This window comes from Microtus pennsylvanicus, chromosome 5, assembly GCF_037038515.1.
Source record: "Microtus pennsylvanicus isolate mMicPen1 chromosome 5, mMicPen1.hap1, whole genome shotgun sequence".
Lineage (NCBI taxonomy): Eukaryota > Metazoa > Chordata > Mammalia > Rodentia > Cricetidae > Microtus > Microtus pennsylvanicus.
Genome location: NC_134583.1, coordinates 81,781,775 through 81,798,974, shown reverse-complemented (window position 1 = coordinate 81,798,974; position 17,200 = coordinate 81,781,775). Strand labels below are relative to the sequence as shown.

The 17,200-nt window shown below is 42.8% G+C and overlaps 1 protein-coding gene across 1 annotated transcript; it reads right to left on the bottom strand.

Moving 5' to 3' along the window:
* Window positions 1–14,519: 14,519 nt before the first annotated feature.
* LOC142851010 (olfactory receptor 13A1-like) lies at window positions 14,520–16,832 on the bottom strand. The gene is made up of 2 exons (XM_075974902.1): window positions 16,822–16,832; window positions 14,520–15,465 (listed from the first exon to the last, which is right to left on the bottom strand). Exons 1-2 carry the CDS (start codon window positions 16,830–16,832, stop codon window positions 14,520–14,522), a joined length of 957 nt encoding a protein of 318 aa, XP_075831017.1.
* Window positions 16,833–17,200: the final 368 nt, after the last annotated feature.

Here is a 17,200-nt window from a genome sequence, read left to right as displayed (position 1 = left end):
CTTTTGAAAAAGTTCCTCGAGGTGCTGAGAAGAAGGTATATTCTTTTATGGTTGGCTGGAATGTTATATAGATGTCTGTTAAGTCCACTTGAGTCATAATGTCTGTTAGTTCCCTTATTTCTTTGTTAGGTTTCTGTCTGATAGACCTGTCCTTTGGTGGGAGTGGATTGTTAAGGTCTCCCACTATTAGTGTGTGTGGCTTAATGTGTGATTTAAGCTTTAATAATGTTTCTTTTACATATGAGGGAGCCCTTGTATTTTTGGCACAGACATCCAGAATTACAATTTCCCCTTAATGGATTTTTCCTGGGACAAAATTAAAATGTCCTTTGTCTCTTCTGATTGATTTTAGTTTGAAGTATATTTTGTTGGGCATTAGGATAGCTACACCTGCTTGTTTCTTATGTCCATTTGATTAGAATTTTTTTTCCCAACACTTTGCTCTGAGGTGATTGATACCTGTCTTTGAGGTTGAAGTGTGCTTCTTGTATATAGCAGAAGGATGGATTATGTTTTCGTATCTTATCTGTTAGCCTGTGTCTTTTGATTGGTGGGTTGAGTCCATTTATATTAAGTGATATTAATTACCAGTGATTGCTAGTTTCTGTCATTTTAGTTTTTGTTGTTGGTTATATTGTGTGTGCTTTTCCCTTCTTTTGGGAATTGCTGCTTTGAGATTATCTATTATTTGTGTTTTTGTGTGGGTAACTGACCTCCTTGGGTTGGGGTTTCCCTTCTAGTACTCTCTGTAGGGCTTGGTTAGTAGTATTGATTAAATCTTCCTGCAGGTAAGTTGTTCTAACTCCCACTCTCATCAATCAGACCCTGTAAGCTACAAGTCCCACTCCACCCCAAAACTCACCCATCACCCTGCGACCTCAGAGGAACTCTGTAGCACAGGCTGCAACTGCCCAGAGTGAGTATACCCAGCTGGGTTCCCCACTCTCTAAGCCCTTGTTGCCATGGCAAAATCCCGGGCCCCTCCCCCACCTGCCACAGCCTCACTAGCTAGTCACAGGCAAGCTCCCTGCCTATGGGCTGCTCCGGCACCTCAACACTGATTGGACTCTATAAACTAGAGTCCCACTCTGTCTCCAAGTCCACCCCCTCCATCCCTCAAACCTCAGAGGAACTTCTTAGCACAGGCTGAAACTGCACAGAGCAGACCACGAGAGCAGACCGAGAAAGTGGGCCAAGAGAGACCCCAGTGGCTCCATGAGATACAGACAGCGACTGCACAGAGCAGACCAAAAGCAGCTCAGATGCCTAGATGCCCGTGTAAGAACATAACCAGCAGCAGTCAAGGCACTATGTCACCACCAGAATCCAGCTATCCTACTATAGCAGGATCTGACTAATCCGAAATAACTGAAACATACAAAAAGACCTTAAAACACTGGGCACATAATAATCAAAATACTAAACATACAGAAAAAAGAAAGAGCATTGAAAGCTGCAAGGAAAAAAGACTAACTGAAATCTGAAAAGTAGATTCAACTTTTCAATGGAGGCCCTAAACGCCAAAAAGCCCTGGAAAGATGTGTAGCAGACTCTAAGAGACCACAGATGTCATCCCAGCTTACTATACCCCAAACTTGCAATTAACATAGATGGAGAAAGCAAGATACTCCATGATAAAGTCAAATTCAAACAGTATCTACCTACAAATACAACCTTACAGAAGGTGCTAGTAGGAAAACTCCAACCTATGGAGGTTAACTACACTAATGACAATGTAAGAAATAAATAATCTCACACCAGAGAATCCAAAAGAAGGGAAACACAGACACACACATACACACACACACACACGCACACACACGCGCGTGCGCACACACACACACACCACTACCATCACCACCACCAAAATAATAGGAATCAACAATCATTAGTCATTGATAGATCTCAATTCCCAACAGAAAACACAGACTCACAGAATGGATTCAAAAACAGGATCTATCCTTCTGCTGCATACAAGAAACACACTTTAACATCAAAGGTAATATCTTAAAGTGTTGGAAAATGATTTTCCAAGCAGATAGACCAATGAAGCAAGATGGTGCAGCCATTCTAATCTCTGACAAAATAGACTTCAAAACAAAATTAATCAAAAGAGATGGGGAAGGACATTACATACTCATCAAAGGAAAAATCCACCCAAATGACACTTTAATTCTCAACATCTATGCCCCAAACACCAGGACGTCCACTTTTGTAAAAGAAACACTACTCTAGTTTAAATCACATATTGACCCTCATACACTGATAGTGGGAGACTTCACTTTCCCATTCTCACCAACAGACAGGCCATCCAGAAGAAAACTATAGAGAGAAATAATGCTAGAGCTAACTGATACCATAAACCAAATGGACCTAACAGATACTTACAGAACATTCCATCCAAACACAGAAGAATGCACCATTTCAGCACCTCATGGAATTTTCTCCAAAATTGACCACATACTCAGACATAAAGCATGTCTCAATAGATACAATAAAATTGAAATAACTCTGTGTCCTGTCAGAACACTATGTGTTAACGTTAGATACCCAACAACAACAGAAACGACAGAAAGCTTAAAAACTCATGGAAACTGAACAACTAACTGTACAATTAAAAATTGTTCAAAGCAGAAATAAAGAAATTAAAGACTTTGTAGAAGTCAATGAAAATGAATACTATCGCCAACTGTGGAGCTAGCCTCCAGACAGCACAGGGCTTGAAAGGAATCCATGGCGTTGGTATAAACTAAGACTTTTATCTGAAGGGGTTGGGAAAAAAGACACACACACTCTCTTGGTGGTTTTTTTTCTTTTATTCTCCATTCTTCTGTTGTATTCTCTATTCCTTTTCTCATTCTTGATGCTTTCCTTCTAACTCTATCTTTACTCTTGATGTTTCCCTTCTATTTCTCCCATTTTAACTCCCAACTCTCTTCTTTCCCTTACAGTTTATACCACGCAGCAAAACCTTTCAGCAATACAGGAGTCACAAAGGGGTTAAATTCCACTCTTTAAGGGAATGATTAGAGACAAAAGATTAAAAACAGAGTTATCCTGATAACCCACATGCAATATATCTAAGGAACTTGTTACAGAATAACAGATCACAAACAGGCAAGGAGCATTTTTTCTCTGTTAACTCTTTTTGTTGACAGTTTGCAAGTTGTGTTTGTAAAGAAAGAATCAATCACTTCATTATAGATCTTGAGAGGTAATAGAATAAGGAATTTTAAATGAGTCATAAAAATGAAGAGCCCAAGAAATTGAGAACGTTGTGAGAAAGTATATCCTTTACTTTTGAGCGCATTAAAACTGACAGCCACTTCAACCGTTGCCCTGCATTCTCCCAGGCAAGGCAAAGTCAATTTTAACTAACCCACAACTATGTAAACATTTTGCAGTAACACCCTGTAATCAGGAATCGTCATTCTGGATTCCCTTTGGACCCAGATGTTCCCGGAGAATGCTAAGTCTTAAGACACAGAGATGCCCAGAATGTCATAAATCCTTTTATTTGGGCTCAAAGTCAACATTCCTGAGATACCAGGGATCTCTTAGCTTCAGCTAGAGTTGGCACTCCCAAGACATTGTGGTACCATGATGCGTTAAATCTCAAATTGTACTTTCTGCCCTGTGTGTAAACTTTGAATATAAAAAGAAATTTGTAAAAGGTGAAAGATTTAAACCATCTGAAGAGAAGCCAGAGTATTGGTTACATGGGGATGGGGGGAGTGGGGAGGACAGAAGGGGAAGACAAGGGATTAAGGGGGGGGGAGAACTTGAGGGAATGGGATAGTTGAGATGGAGGAAGTACAGAGATGAGAGCAAGGAAAGAGATATTTTGATTGAGGGAGCCATTATGGGGCTAGCAAGAAGCCTGGCACTAGAGAAATTCCCAAGAATCCACAGAATGACCCCAGCTAAGACCCTAAGCAATAGAGGAGAAGGTGCCTGAACTGGCCTTGCCCTGTAGTCATACTGATGAATACCTTAAATGTTGCCATAGAACTTTCATCCAGCAACTGATGGAAACAGAGGCAGAGACCCATAGTGAAGCCCTGGGTTGAGCTCCCAAATTCTAGTTGAAGAGTGGGAGGACTGAGAATATGAGCAAAGAGGTCAAAACCATGATGGGGACACACACTGAAAGTTTACCTGAGCTAATAGGAGCTCACTAACTCCTATTGGACAGAGAAGGAAACAGCATAGGTCCAAACTAGTCGCTCTGAACATGGGTGACAGCTGTATGGCTGGGGGCAGGCTGCGGGGTCACTGGCAGTAGCACCAGGATTTATCCCTACTGCTGGTGCTGGCTTTTTTGGAACCTATTCTCTTTGGAATGAATACCTTGCTCAGCCTAGATATAGTAGAGAGAACTTTGGACCTTCCCCAAAGCAATGTGCCTTACCTTCTCTGAGGAGTGCATGGGAGGTGGCATTGGGGGTTAGGTGAAGAGCATGGGAGAAGGGGGGGGAGTGGGAACTGGGATTGATATGTAAAATGAAAAAAAAAGATAGTTTGTTTTCTTTTTAAAAAAACAAAAAAGAAATAAAAAAGAAATTTGTAGCCCTGTCTTGGGACTACAGAGTCAAAGTGTTCTCTGTAGCCCCGACTAATCAGAATTTCTTTCTCCCCAGTGTTTTTGGAAAAAATTGCTTCTGTTTCTAGACTTTGAGATTCTACTCCCTGTTATTTGTGCAATTCCAGGAGCCGACACAAGTTATAAACAAGCAGTCAGTCAGCTGAACTTTTAATCTCCAGGGTGCGTACCCTTATCAGCAAATCGAGGTCAGGAATGAGTGCAAGGAATTTTAATCATCTGTCAGCCGGCAGCAATGAGGCTGTTTTGTATTTTATGACCCTAGCCTAGTGAATCAGACAGTTCAGCTATGTGTCCTTGTAATTTTTAGATTGTTTTTTATGAGGTTGTTTACCTTAAAAGCCATTATAAAGACATCTAGTCTAACCTAAAGTTATTTACACCGAAACCCGTGAGCGCATCTTTTCACCGTTAAGAGAATTAGAGCACCTGGACTCATATGTTTTCCTTAACCATTAACCCGAGCTGTAATCTAAAGCAGCATCTTACGTGGAACTCATAGGCCTTAGCTGCAGGGTTTTGTTTGTAATCTAACAAATAAAGCTTGCCTGAAGATCAGAATACAGAGCTACACCACTAGTTAGTCATAGAGGCTAGGCAGTAGTGACAAACACCTTTAATCCCAGCACTCAGGAGATGGAGGCAGACAGAGCTCTGTTAGTTCAAAGCCACCCTGGGCTACAAGAAATGAATCCAGTCTAAAAGAAACAGAGTTGGACGGTGATGGCTCACACCTTTAATCCCAGCACTAGGGAGGTGGAGACAGGAATGATATGGCTGGGCAGAGAGAGGAACATAAGGCAGGAGGAGATAGGGGTTCAGATGCAGTCTGAGAATGCTCTCTGTGGTTTGGTAGAGATGGATGCAGTCTGAGATTTCATAGAGACAGCATCAGTCTGAGGATTTGTAGAAATAGGATTGTCCTTTCGTTTGAGGAAAAAGGACTCTCTGCTCTGCCTCTCTGATCCTGTAGCATTCATCCCCTAATATCTGGTTCTAGGTTTTATTTATTAAAACCAATTAGTGTGGTGGCATTTCATTTGTATCTTAATAAATAAAGCTTTTCTGAATCTCAGACAAATAAAACACTAGCCAGCCTTACAGACCAGGCAGCAATGGCACACACCTTTAATCTCAGTAACCACACTAGCTTGCCATAGAAACCAGGTGGTAGTGGTGCATGGCCTCAATCCCAGACCTAGAAAGGATTATAAAATTCGGAAGAGACAGCTCTTAGTCTCATTCTGAAGTTTCCTGAAGGCAGGATCACCATTTTTGGACTGAGGTCAAGGTAAGAGCCACTGGCTGACTGTTTTGCTTTTCTGGTCTTCAGGTTGAACTCCAATATCTGTCTCTGAGTTTTTATTAATCATGCTTCAATGGTGTAGGAGGTCCTTCTGTCTATGTGTTTCTTTCATTGGTTAATAAAGGAACTGCTTTGGGCCTATAGCAGAGCTATAGGGGAACAGAGCTAGGTGGGGAAAACTAAACTGAATTCTGGGGGGAAGAAGGCAGAGTGACAGAGAGATGCCATGGAGCCGCTGCCGCTGAAACTTTGCTGGTAGGCCACGACCTCATGGTGATGCACAGATTAATGGAGATGGATTAAATTTAGATGTAAGAGTTAGCCAATAAGAAGTCAGAGCTAATGGGCCAATCAGTGATTTAATTAATATGGTTTCTATGTGATTATTTCAGTTCTGGGAAGCTGGGACAAACAAGTGGCTTTCCTGTTACACACAAGGAACATACCTAAACATAATAAACGTGAGTTACAGCAAGCTTATAACCAGCATCAAATGACATAGGGAGAAACTCACAGCAGTTCCACTAAAAGCAGGAACAAGAAAAGGTTGTCCCCTCCATGTCTATTCAATATAGTACTTCAGGCTTTAGCTAGAGCAGTGAGACAACTGAAGGAGACCAAAGGGATACAAATTGAAAAGGAAGAATTCAAAGTATCACTATTTGCAGATGATATGATAGTATACCGAAGCGGCCTAAAAATTCCACCAGGGAGCTCCTATAGCTGATAAACACTTTCAGTGAAATGGCTGAATACAAGATTAACCAAAAAAAAAATCAGTAGCCTTCCTATATATGAATAGCAAATAGACTGAGAAATAAATCATGAAAACAACCCCTTTCACAATAGCCTCAAATAATATAAACTATCTTGGGGTACCTCTAATCCAAGCACATGGAAGACTTGTATGATAAAAAAGCCTTTGAAGAAGATATCAGAAGACAGAAAGATCTCCCGCACTCATGAACCAGGAGAATTAACATAGCAAAATGACCAACTTAGCAAAAGCAATCTACAGATTCCATGCAATCACAATCAAAACTGTTTGAACAGAACTCTGACAGTGCAGGCACTAAAGCTCAACAATGAATAAATTAGATCTCGCGAAACCAAAAAGCTTCTATAAGGTAAATGACATCATAAATAAGACAAAGCAGCAGCCTACAGAATGGAAAAGATTATCATCAATTCTGTATCCTACAGAGGGCTAATATCCAAAATATATAAAGAGCTTAAGAAATTAGACATCAACAAACCCAATAATCCAATTACTATGTGGCGCAAATATAAATAGCGAATCCCAATAGAGGATTCTCAAATAAATGAGAAACATTTAAAGAAATGTTCAACATCCTTTGCCATCAGGGGAATGCAAATCAAAGCTACTTTGAGATTCCATCTTACACATATTAGAATGGTTAAGATCAATAATACAAATAACAGCGCATACAGTCAAGGATGTGGAGAAAGGGGAACACTCCTTCCCCTATTGCTGGTGTGATGCGAACTTGCACAGCCACTTTGGAATCATATGGAGAAATTGGGAAAATTGGGAACTGGTCTCTCTAGGGCATACACCCAAAACATGCTTCATTCTACCACAAGGGCACATACACAACCATGTTCATTGAGGTTTTATTCACAATAGATAGAAATTGGAAACAACCTAGATGTCTTTCAACCAAAGAATGGATAAAGAAAATGTGGTATATTTACATACATTTAACCCTTCTGTTAAAAAAAAAAAGACAGCATGAAATTTGAACTTTGAGGGCAATTGGATACAAGTAGAAAAAAATCATCTTCAGTGAGGTAACACAGACATAGAAAGATTAAGTATGGTATGTATTCATCTATAAGTGAATAGTAACTATTAAGTAAATGATAATCAAGCTAATTCACAAACCCAGATAGGTTAGGTAAGGAAGAAGGCTCTAGCAGGGGAAATAGAATAGATTTTGTGGGTGGACTGGGCATGGGTGGGGGAAAAAGCAGGAGTGATCAGGTGTGGGGTGAGGGAAGGGATATAGGGAGAGAGAGAGAGAGAGAGGGAGAGAGAGAGAGGGAGAGAGAGAGAGAGAGAGAGAGAGAGAGAGAGAGAGAGAGAGAGAGAGAGAGAGAGCTGGAATTGGGGGTATTTAGGGGCTGGTGTGGAAACCTAGCGCAGTGGAAATTTCCTGGAATCTATGAGGGTGACTTTAGTGAGAACTAGAAATGGAGGCTACAGAGTATAAACTCGCCATCTTTTGTAGCTGGGCAAAGCTTTCAGTGGTGGGACTGCCTGGCATTTGGTTGAGTTGTTGACTGAGGGTGTTCCACGGAGATCCCTAAAGAACCCAGGCTGATGCTAGGGCAGAGGGTTGCTCTAAGAAAACTGACAGTGGGGCCGTGTTGCCAAGGATGGTATCCACACAGTTCATTGAGCACAGAGAGGTCTGGCTGTTGCCTGCATGGAGCCATCACCCCTACATTCCAGTCTCTTTGGTGTGAGAAGATACACTGCAGGCCATGGAAAGAGAAACTTGGACACCAACCCAGCCACAAAACCTTTGATCTACAATACGCCTTGCCTGAAGATGTGCTGGGGAAACGGCACAGAACTTGTGGGAGTGACCAATAAAAGTCTGGTTTAACTTGAGGTCCATGCCGTGGGAGACAATGGAAGCCCCTCACTGGCTGCATGGCCAGGGATTGGGGATTGAATAGCCCAGAGTCCTAGTATAGAACCAAACACCACTGGAAAAAAATAAATAAATGGATATTCTGCTACACTCACAAATTAGCGCCTTCTCCAGTCATCAGAGAAAGTCTCTCCAGCAGCAGATGGGAGAAAGTGCAGATAACCCTAGCAAACACCATGCAGAGACTACATTTGAGGTCTCCATTGAGTCCCTCCTCTCAGAGACTGGGATCCCTGGGGAAGAGGGGAAGAAGAGATTTTAGGTGTCAGAGGGGTGGAGGACATCAGGACAACATGCTCCACTGAATAATCTAATCAGGGTCCTATGTGCTCACAGAGACTGAAGGGGCAAGCATGGGGCCTATATGGGTGTACACCAGGTCCTCTGCACATGTGTTCTGACTGTTAGCTCTGTGTTTCTGTGGGACTCCTAACAACGGGAGTGGGTATATCTCTGACATTTTTGCCTGCTCTTGGGTCTCCTATCTTTCTATTGGGTTGCTTTGTTGAGCCTTAAAATGAGGGCATTTGCCTTGTCTTGTATATTATTTTGTCCTCTTCAGTTGTTGTATCTTGGACACCTGTTCTTTTCTGAAGGGAAATGAAAGGGTAGTGGATCTCAGAGAGAGGGGAGGTAGGAGAATGCTGGGAGGAGAGGAGGGAGGAGAAACCGTGGTCATGATTTATTGTAGGAGAGAAGAATATGTTTCCAATAATAAAAATTACCCCACATCACTGTGTGAGGGTCAGTATGTGACTGTAGAGATAGTAGGGTTTCTTTTATTGACTTGGTTGCCCTTTGCTTGGTGCATAGATGTTCAGAATTGGTGAATTTTTCTATCAATGAGTACATGGTACTTTTTACATCTTTTCTGAAATGTTTATGCCTGAAATTGTTTTGTAAGATATTAAAATGGCTAGCTCCAGCACAAACTTTAATTGGTCTTAATAATAAAAAACCGAGAGTCAGATATTAGGGGAGTGAAACCTGAAAGATCAGAGCAACAGAGCAGCCAACCACTAGTTCTTACATGGTTGTTTCTTTGATACATTTGTTTGGAATATTTTTTTCCATTCTTTTAATCTGAAGTGATAGCTATCCTTGATATTGAGGTATGTTTCTTGGGTGCAGCGTAAGGGTGGATCCATTTTCAAATACAATCTGCTAGCCTGTATCATTTTATTGGGCAATTGAGCCTATGCATCAACACTGAGAGTTGTTGGACAGTGCAGTGCTTTTGATTTCACTCATTTTATTGGGGTGATGTCTCCCTGCCCCCTTTTGATTTGATGGTCTGGGATAATTCTTTTCTTGTGTTTTCTTTCTTTTTAAAATATATTCTTCTCCCATTACATCCTGACCACAGTTTCTTCTTCCTCTACACCTCCTAATCACCCCTTCTCACAACACAGGAGCAGTCACATGGTTTCTCTTAGGCTATGAATGTCACATTGACTGGCCAGTGAATAACGCTTGACCATGCCTGTGGCTCCTTCCCAGAGAGGACTGAGCCTTGAGTGGTAGGGAGTATGCGCAGAAAGTCTCAGTTGCTAGACAAGTAGTTGTGTCTTTAATGTTATCTGCAAGGCTTTTTTGCAAGTGAAAAGCTGGCACTGAAGTTGTTTCATACCTGACCTTGTGTCAGCAAAACACCTGGGAAGATGACCTCATGTATATGTCTCTGGGGGCAACCAGCCTGCTTTGAAATTGTTTTGAAGTCTAAAATTAGTTGTCTGTATAAAAACCAGTCTTTGCAACTGAGAATACTATGTCAGTCTGAAGAATACAAAAATCCAAGTATTGTTTATATTCATCAGCTTAAATTATACAGCTTAAGAAGAAATCATCTTCCTGACTATGCACAGCCATATGTGTGCCCAGTAAGTGTAAAACACACCACCAAAGGGCCGTTGAAAGAACCCCACAGCTGTTCTTATAAGGGAGGTATAATAGTAGCACCTGAGAAAGTTACAGTCAGAAACAACCAGTCATTGACAGTCAATAACCCTATGGCTTTGCCAAATGGGGCTTCCCAATAGGGAATTATATGTCTTTTGGGTTACTTGTTAAATATTAGTTTAACTAATATTTAACTGTCATATTTTCCCATGACCTCTTGTAACCAGCAGCTCTGGGCAGGCTGGCAACTCTTCTCATCTCCTCCCACCTTCTTCTCAGTGTCCTCTCTTCCCTGAAAATCCTGTCTAACTATTGGCCATTCAGCTTTTTATTAAACTAATCTTGTGATATTTTGGTAAAGAAAGTGTCTGCTTTTTGCCCTTGTCCAAAGAGTCTGCTTGAGACTAAAGGGAAGACTTTTGAATTAATTCTATTGACAGAGAAAGCTTCAAAACACCCTAGTATAGGTTCTCTTGTGCAGTCATTATTGGTAACGCTAATGAAGATTTATAATAAAAAGGAATAAGCTGAGCAAATAAAAATATAAAATGTAGAACAATTTGAGGAGAAAAGGAGCCCCAGAAAGTTGAATGGAGCTAAGTCCTGCGTTCAGGGAGATTAAGAAAGCAGATTAAGGAATGGAATAAAGGGAGTGGTGACCTCAGGCTAAGATCCCTCTCAGCTAAGTGAAAAAGAATGAAAGAAAAACCTAGAGCCAGGTGTGATGGTGGACACCTTTAATCCCAGTATTGGGAAGGCAGAGGCTGCAGATCTCTTAGTTTGAGGTCAGCCTGGTCTATAGATCAAGTTCCAGGATAGACAAGCTTAGGCAGTAAAAGAAACCAGGGAAAACAGAAAGTTGGTGAAGATGGAATTGAATGAGGGGGCCCGTGTTCCATCCCCAGCAAGTAGCAGTACCTGGCAGCTTCAGCCACATGGTTCTGATTTTAAAGTTAAGGATAGAAGAAAGGGGCTATGGATTTTGCCTCTGCTATTAAGGGAAGCTGCTGAGGCCAGGGATGTGCCAGGGGTGTCCCTAAATGGGGGCCCTAGAGAGGCCATTGTGTGAAACTGTGAACTTGAAACCTGGATTGCCTTGGAGACCCTAACATGTTGGAAATGCCAGATCTGTGGTATACCTGCTGAGGAAAGCTGCTAACAGGGAGTAGAGCCATCCCAAGAGAAAGAAGAGTGTTGTGGCCAACGAAGCTGAAAGGAGTTAGAGATCTGAAGGGCATTTTGACATCAGACACGGAGCTGCAGAGTTTGGAGTTTGCCGAGCCTGTTTTGGTTATAGTTTGTTCCACTGTTTCCTCACTGTGCTCCTTTCCCTACATTTTGGAATGATAATATATATTCCATACAACTATATGCTAGAAGTCTGTGGTCTGCCTTTTGATTTTACAGGGGATTACAGTTAAGAGACTAAATGAATCTCAGAAGAGACTTTGAACTTTAGACTTTTAAATAAGTTTGAGACTGCTACAGACTATGGGGACTTTTGAAGTTGGACTGAATGCATTTTGCTTTATGATATAACTACAAGCCTTTGTAGGTCAGGGTGTGGAATATGGTGGTTTGAAAAAATATGGTCCCCAAAGGGAGTGGCACTATTAGGAGATATGGCCGTATTGGATTATGTGTGAGTGTGTTGGAGGAAGTGTGTCAATGTGGGGGGCGGGCTTTGAGGTCTCACATATGTTCAAGCCACAGCCACTATCTCTGTCTTCTTCATGTTGCCTACATATCAACATGTAGCAACTCCTTCTCCAGCACCATAGCTCCTGCATGCCACCGTGCTCTCCACCATGATGATAGTGGACGGAACCTTTGAAACTGTAAGCCACCACCTCAATTAAATGTTTTCCTTTATAGGAGTTGCTGTGGTCATGGTGTCTCTTCACAGCAATAGAAATTCTAACTAAGATAGGAGAGACGGGGGAAGGGGAGGATTGGGGAGAGCTTGGGGGAATAGGATGGTTGAGATGGAGGAAGAGTGGATTTGGGATCAGGGAATCTTAATTAAGGGAGCCACTTTAGGGTTGGCAAGAGACTTGGCTCTAGAGGGGTTCCCAGGTGTCCAAGGAGATGTCCCCAGCTAGGTCCTTGGGCAGTAGAGGAGAGGGTGCTTGAACTGGCCTTCTCCCATAGCCACACTGATGAATATCTTGCATATTACCATAGAACCTTCATCAGGCGATGGATGGAGATAGAGGCAGAGACCCACATTGGAGCACTGGACTGAGCTCCCAAGGTCCAGATGAAGAGCAGAAGGAGGGAGAACATGAGCAAGGAAGTCAGGACCGCGAGGGATGCGTCCACCCATGGAGATGGTGGGACTGATCTAATGGGAGCTCACCAAGGCCAGTTGGACTGGGACTGATGGAGCATGTGATCAAACCGGACTCTCTGAACGTGGCAGACAATGAGGACTGACTGAGAAGCCAATGATAATGGCACTGGGTTTTGATTCTACTGTATGTACTGGCTTTTTGGGAGCCTAGTCTCTTTGGATGCACACCTTCCTAGACCTGGATGGAGGGGGGAGGGCCTTGGACTTCCCACATGGCAGGGCACCCTGACTTCTCTTAGGACTGGAGAGGGAGGGGGAGGGGGAGTGGGAGGAGTAGGAGAGAAATGGGATGAGGAGAGGAGGTAGAAATTTTTAATACATAAATAAATTTAAAAAATGAAAATGAAAAAAACAGTACAATATCCTCAACCATCAGGAAAATGCAAATCAAAATGACTATGAGATACTTATTACCTTACACTAGTCAGAATGGCTAAGATCAAAAACACTGATGATAGTTTGTGCTGGAGAGGATGAGAAGTAAGTTGAACACTCCACCAGTGTTGGTGGGAATGCAAACTTGTACAGCCACCTTAGAAATCATTATGGCAGTTTCTCAGAAAACTGGCGATCAACCTATCTTAAGACCCAGCAATACCACTTTCAGCCTCACTGAGGAGCAGAAAGGGGGGGGGGATAAGGGTGGGATAAGGGGAAGCTGGGGGGAGGGGAAGAAAGGAGGGGGGTGGAAATGGGACTAATATGTAATAAAATAAAATGTATTAAATGAAAAAAAAAAGAGAAAAACAAGCAGATGGTTATTGCTGTAATTTTTGGGTGGGGTCAAGGAGTCAGGAACAAGTTATCTTCCTGGAACTCGAGCCAGAGACAAATGGCTGTTAGAGACCAAGATGGCTGCCCAGGAAGAAATGCAGCTATTTTAGCAATCACACCACCGGACAAGAATTCCCGAATAACGTATCTAAGAGATGTATGCATGCATGTGTGTTTATGAACATGTGTGTACTGGGTGTTTGGGTGGTTGTCAGTTGTTCTGCAGCTTACACAGCAGTCGTGAGACCAGCAACAGATGGAAAGGTACAGAAGGTGACGTGAAGCAAACAGTGCCAGAGAAACCAACAGGTGAGACGGGCGAAGACCAGTGATGCCCCAGTGTTACTCTTTATTGTCACCATGGCTGGATTAAAATAACCTAGGAAATCACTGAGGGACACTTCTGTCCATGCAGCTGAAAGTGTTTCCAGGGAGGATTCATTGAAGTAGGGGATCCACTCTCCATGTGGCTAACACCATCCCAGGGACAGGGGACTAGCAGGAAGGAAGGAGGAAGTCAGTTGAGCACAGGTGCTCCTCAAATATGTGTTCTGGGCTGCCATTAGAGGAGGGAGCTCTTCACCATGTATGTCCACTGCCAGGAGGCCCTGTCTCATGCTAGGCTAAAACAAAGACCCCAGTCTCCATGGACTGAGTCCTCTGAAATCATGAGACAGAGCAATGTTTTGAAAAAGTATTTTTCCCAGAAGAATGAAGAGTTAACTACTTCAACATAGCTGATTTGCATCACAAGCCCTGGAGTGGTTCAGCATTTAAGAAAAATAAGGAAGACAGTTAATGAAGAATGTGTTCAATATAAAAAGGATAGAGCATCTTTTCAGCTGCTAGATGGGCTTTCCTGAGAACAACCTCAATCCAGGAATAGAGCGCGAACATCTCCACTTAATGTGAGAAAGAGGGCAGGAGCCTCCCCAGGGCCAGCTTGACATCCTTGTTCCTCAGCGTATAGATGAGGGGGTTCAGGGTTGGGCTGAGGACCGAGTACAGCACTGAGGTCACTTTGCTTCTTTCTGGGCTGTAGCTGGAAGCAGGACTGATGTAGGCACAGAATACAGATGAGTAGTACACACAGACCACGATGAGGTGGGAGGAGCAGGTAGAAAAGGCCTTCCTCTTGCCCTCAGCAGAGCGCATGCGCAGGATGCTGGCGATGATGCAGCCATAGGAGAGCAAGGTGAGGACGAAGTTGATGCCTCCATAAAAGGCATCTGCCATAAGAGTCATGATGTTATTCACATATGTGGAGCTGCAGGAGAGTGGGAGGAGTGGAGGAATCTCACATGAGAAGTGGGTGATGATGTTGGGGCCACAGAATGACAGACGTGTCATCAGACCAGTGTTGATGGATGAATTCAGAGCACAGAGGGACCACACACCCATGGCCAGGGCCCTGCATAGGTATGGGCTCATTCTAGAGCTGTAGTGTAAGGGATGACAGATGGCCACGTAGCGGTCATAGGCCATGACTGTGAGCAGCAACAGCTCCGAGGATGCAGACCAGACAAGGAAGAAGAGCTGGGTCATGCACCCCTTGAAGGAGATGGTGTTTTCCTCAGACACTAGGTCAAGCAGCACCTTGGGCAGCACAGAGGAGGTGCACATAATATCCATGGTGGCCAGGTTGCACAGGAAAAAGTACATGGGACTGTGGAGCCCAGTGCTGGAGGTGACCAAAACAATGATCGCAGTGTTTCCTATAAGAGCCATTATGTAGAGGGTCAGGAAGCAGCCTATTAGGAGCAGTCTTAGACTAGGGTGCTCTGAGAACCCTTCCAGCACAAACTCAGTCACCATTGTCTCATTGAGACTAACCATCGTTGTGTGTCCGCTAGCTTCTGAGAACATATTACTGTTCACCTCTCCAAAGCCTGAGTTTTAAACTTGATCGTCTCAAAATTCTCTGTTGTCAGAAAAGGAGAGAGTGAGTGTACTTCCATCAGGAAAGCCTCTTGTCTCTTGTGTCCTTACCAGACCATTTGGTGTTCATTCACTTTGGGTTTCCCACCTAGAATCTCTCACCCTGTATTCTTGGATCAAGGGGGACATCTGTACCTTCCTAATCCTTTGAACATGTGGATGAGTGAAGCAGCCCTCACCCGGAACCTGCCTGTGCTTTGCTTCTCTATCCCTGTGACACTGTGCTCTGTTGACGTTGACATTGCTGGAAGCACAGTTCCCCTTACCTCCACAGCAGGTATTCTCCCCAGGATGTAAACTCTTGAATGAATGCACACTGAGATGACACCTGGTCTCCTGGCTTCTCAGTCACTTTCCTTTCTCTAATATTTGGAGTGGGGTCTCCACTACCCACTGAAAGCTGAAAATTACCACTACCTGTGGCTAAGTAGATATGTACCATCTGGTTTAGCCCGCTGTGACCTGTGACTTCTCCTGTGGATGAAACTGCCCTGACTCTAACCCACCGCAAATCCATCAGCCCAGAGAGCACTTCTCAAAACCTCAGCCTAAGAACAGAATGTATTTCTGTGCCTTTTCTGTCTCAGCTATCTCCAGTAACATCAAAGTCAGCAGACCCATCATTGAAATCATTGCCATACTCTACAGACGCTCTTGTGTGCTTTCAGTGGCCATGCATAGAAACTTATTACCACCGCCTTTAAGATGTTTATTTTATAGGGCACAGCTCCATCTCTCTGACTCATGGTCTTGCCCTTAGCCTATGATAGATCCTCAGTAGATTCATATTCTATGGACCAAGTATGTGTTCTGTATCTTCTTACCTCTCTCATTCAAATGGTCCTTAAAGCCTGCAACTGTTGATTTCCTCACATTATCCCTCATTTTCCCAGTTTTTCCAGCTTTTTCTTCATTTCTGTATTCTTTTAGTTTCCAACATTTCCAGTTTTCTCCTCCATTACCAAGAACTATAGACTGCGCACCTTATGATAACTGGCTCTCTTCCCCTAAGTCAAATTCACTGTGTCTCTTCCAATTTCTTCAACAAAATACACTCTATAGCTTGACATAGAAAGCCCATCTGACTTCACACATTAGCCCTTTCTATAGAATATTTCATGAGTTCATACGTGAACACACTCTACCTCTATCTATAAACAACTTTGTGGAAATGATTTGCAGTGAAACTTACCTGGAAATATTCTTTGCTTTGCATGTCTTTTTCAGTGGCCAAGATAAAATGATATTTCCTTTCATTTCTGAGCACATCCATGACATATAGCCTGTGAAGTGTGTTCACTTACAGAATCCAGTGTCACTCCCCCCTCCCCACCTTGCCCCACACCAGTCTTAAAACTCTTCATTTTCTTCGATCTCAATTTTTCCCCTATATCATTTCTATATTATGGCTTGCAACCCATTTTGTCCCCATCTTAGTGGTAAATGTTTCATTTACAATTCAACATTTTATTACTGCCTCCATTTGAAACGAGAGATACTCAGATATCATATTCACCCTTTGCAACCACGTGCATAGTGTTATGTCTGACCATGTTTCTCCCTGCTGTTGATTCAGTTCCATAAGAATACCAGTGCATAGTTTGATATTTCCAGTTGTTCATGGAAAACAAATGACAGAAACAAAT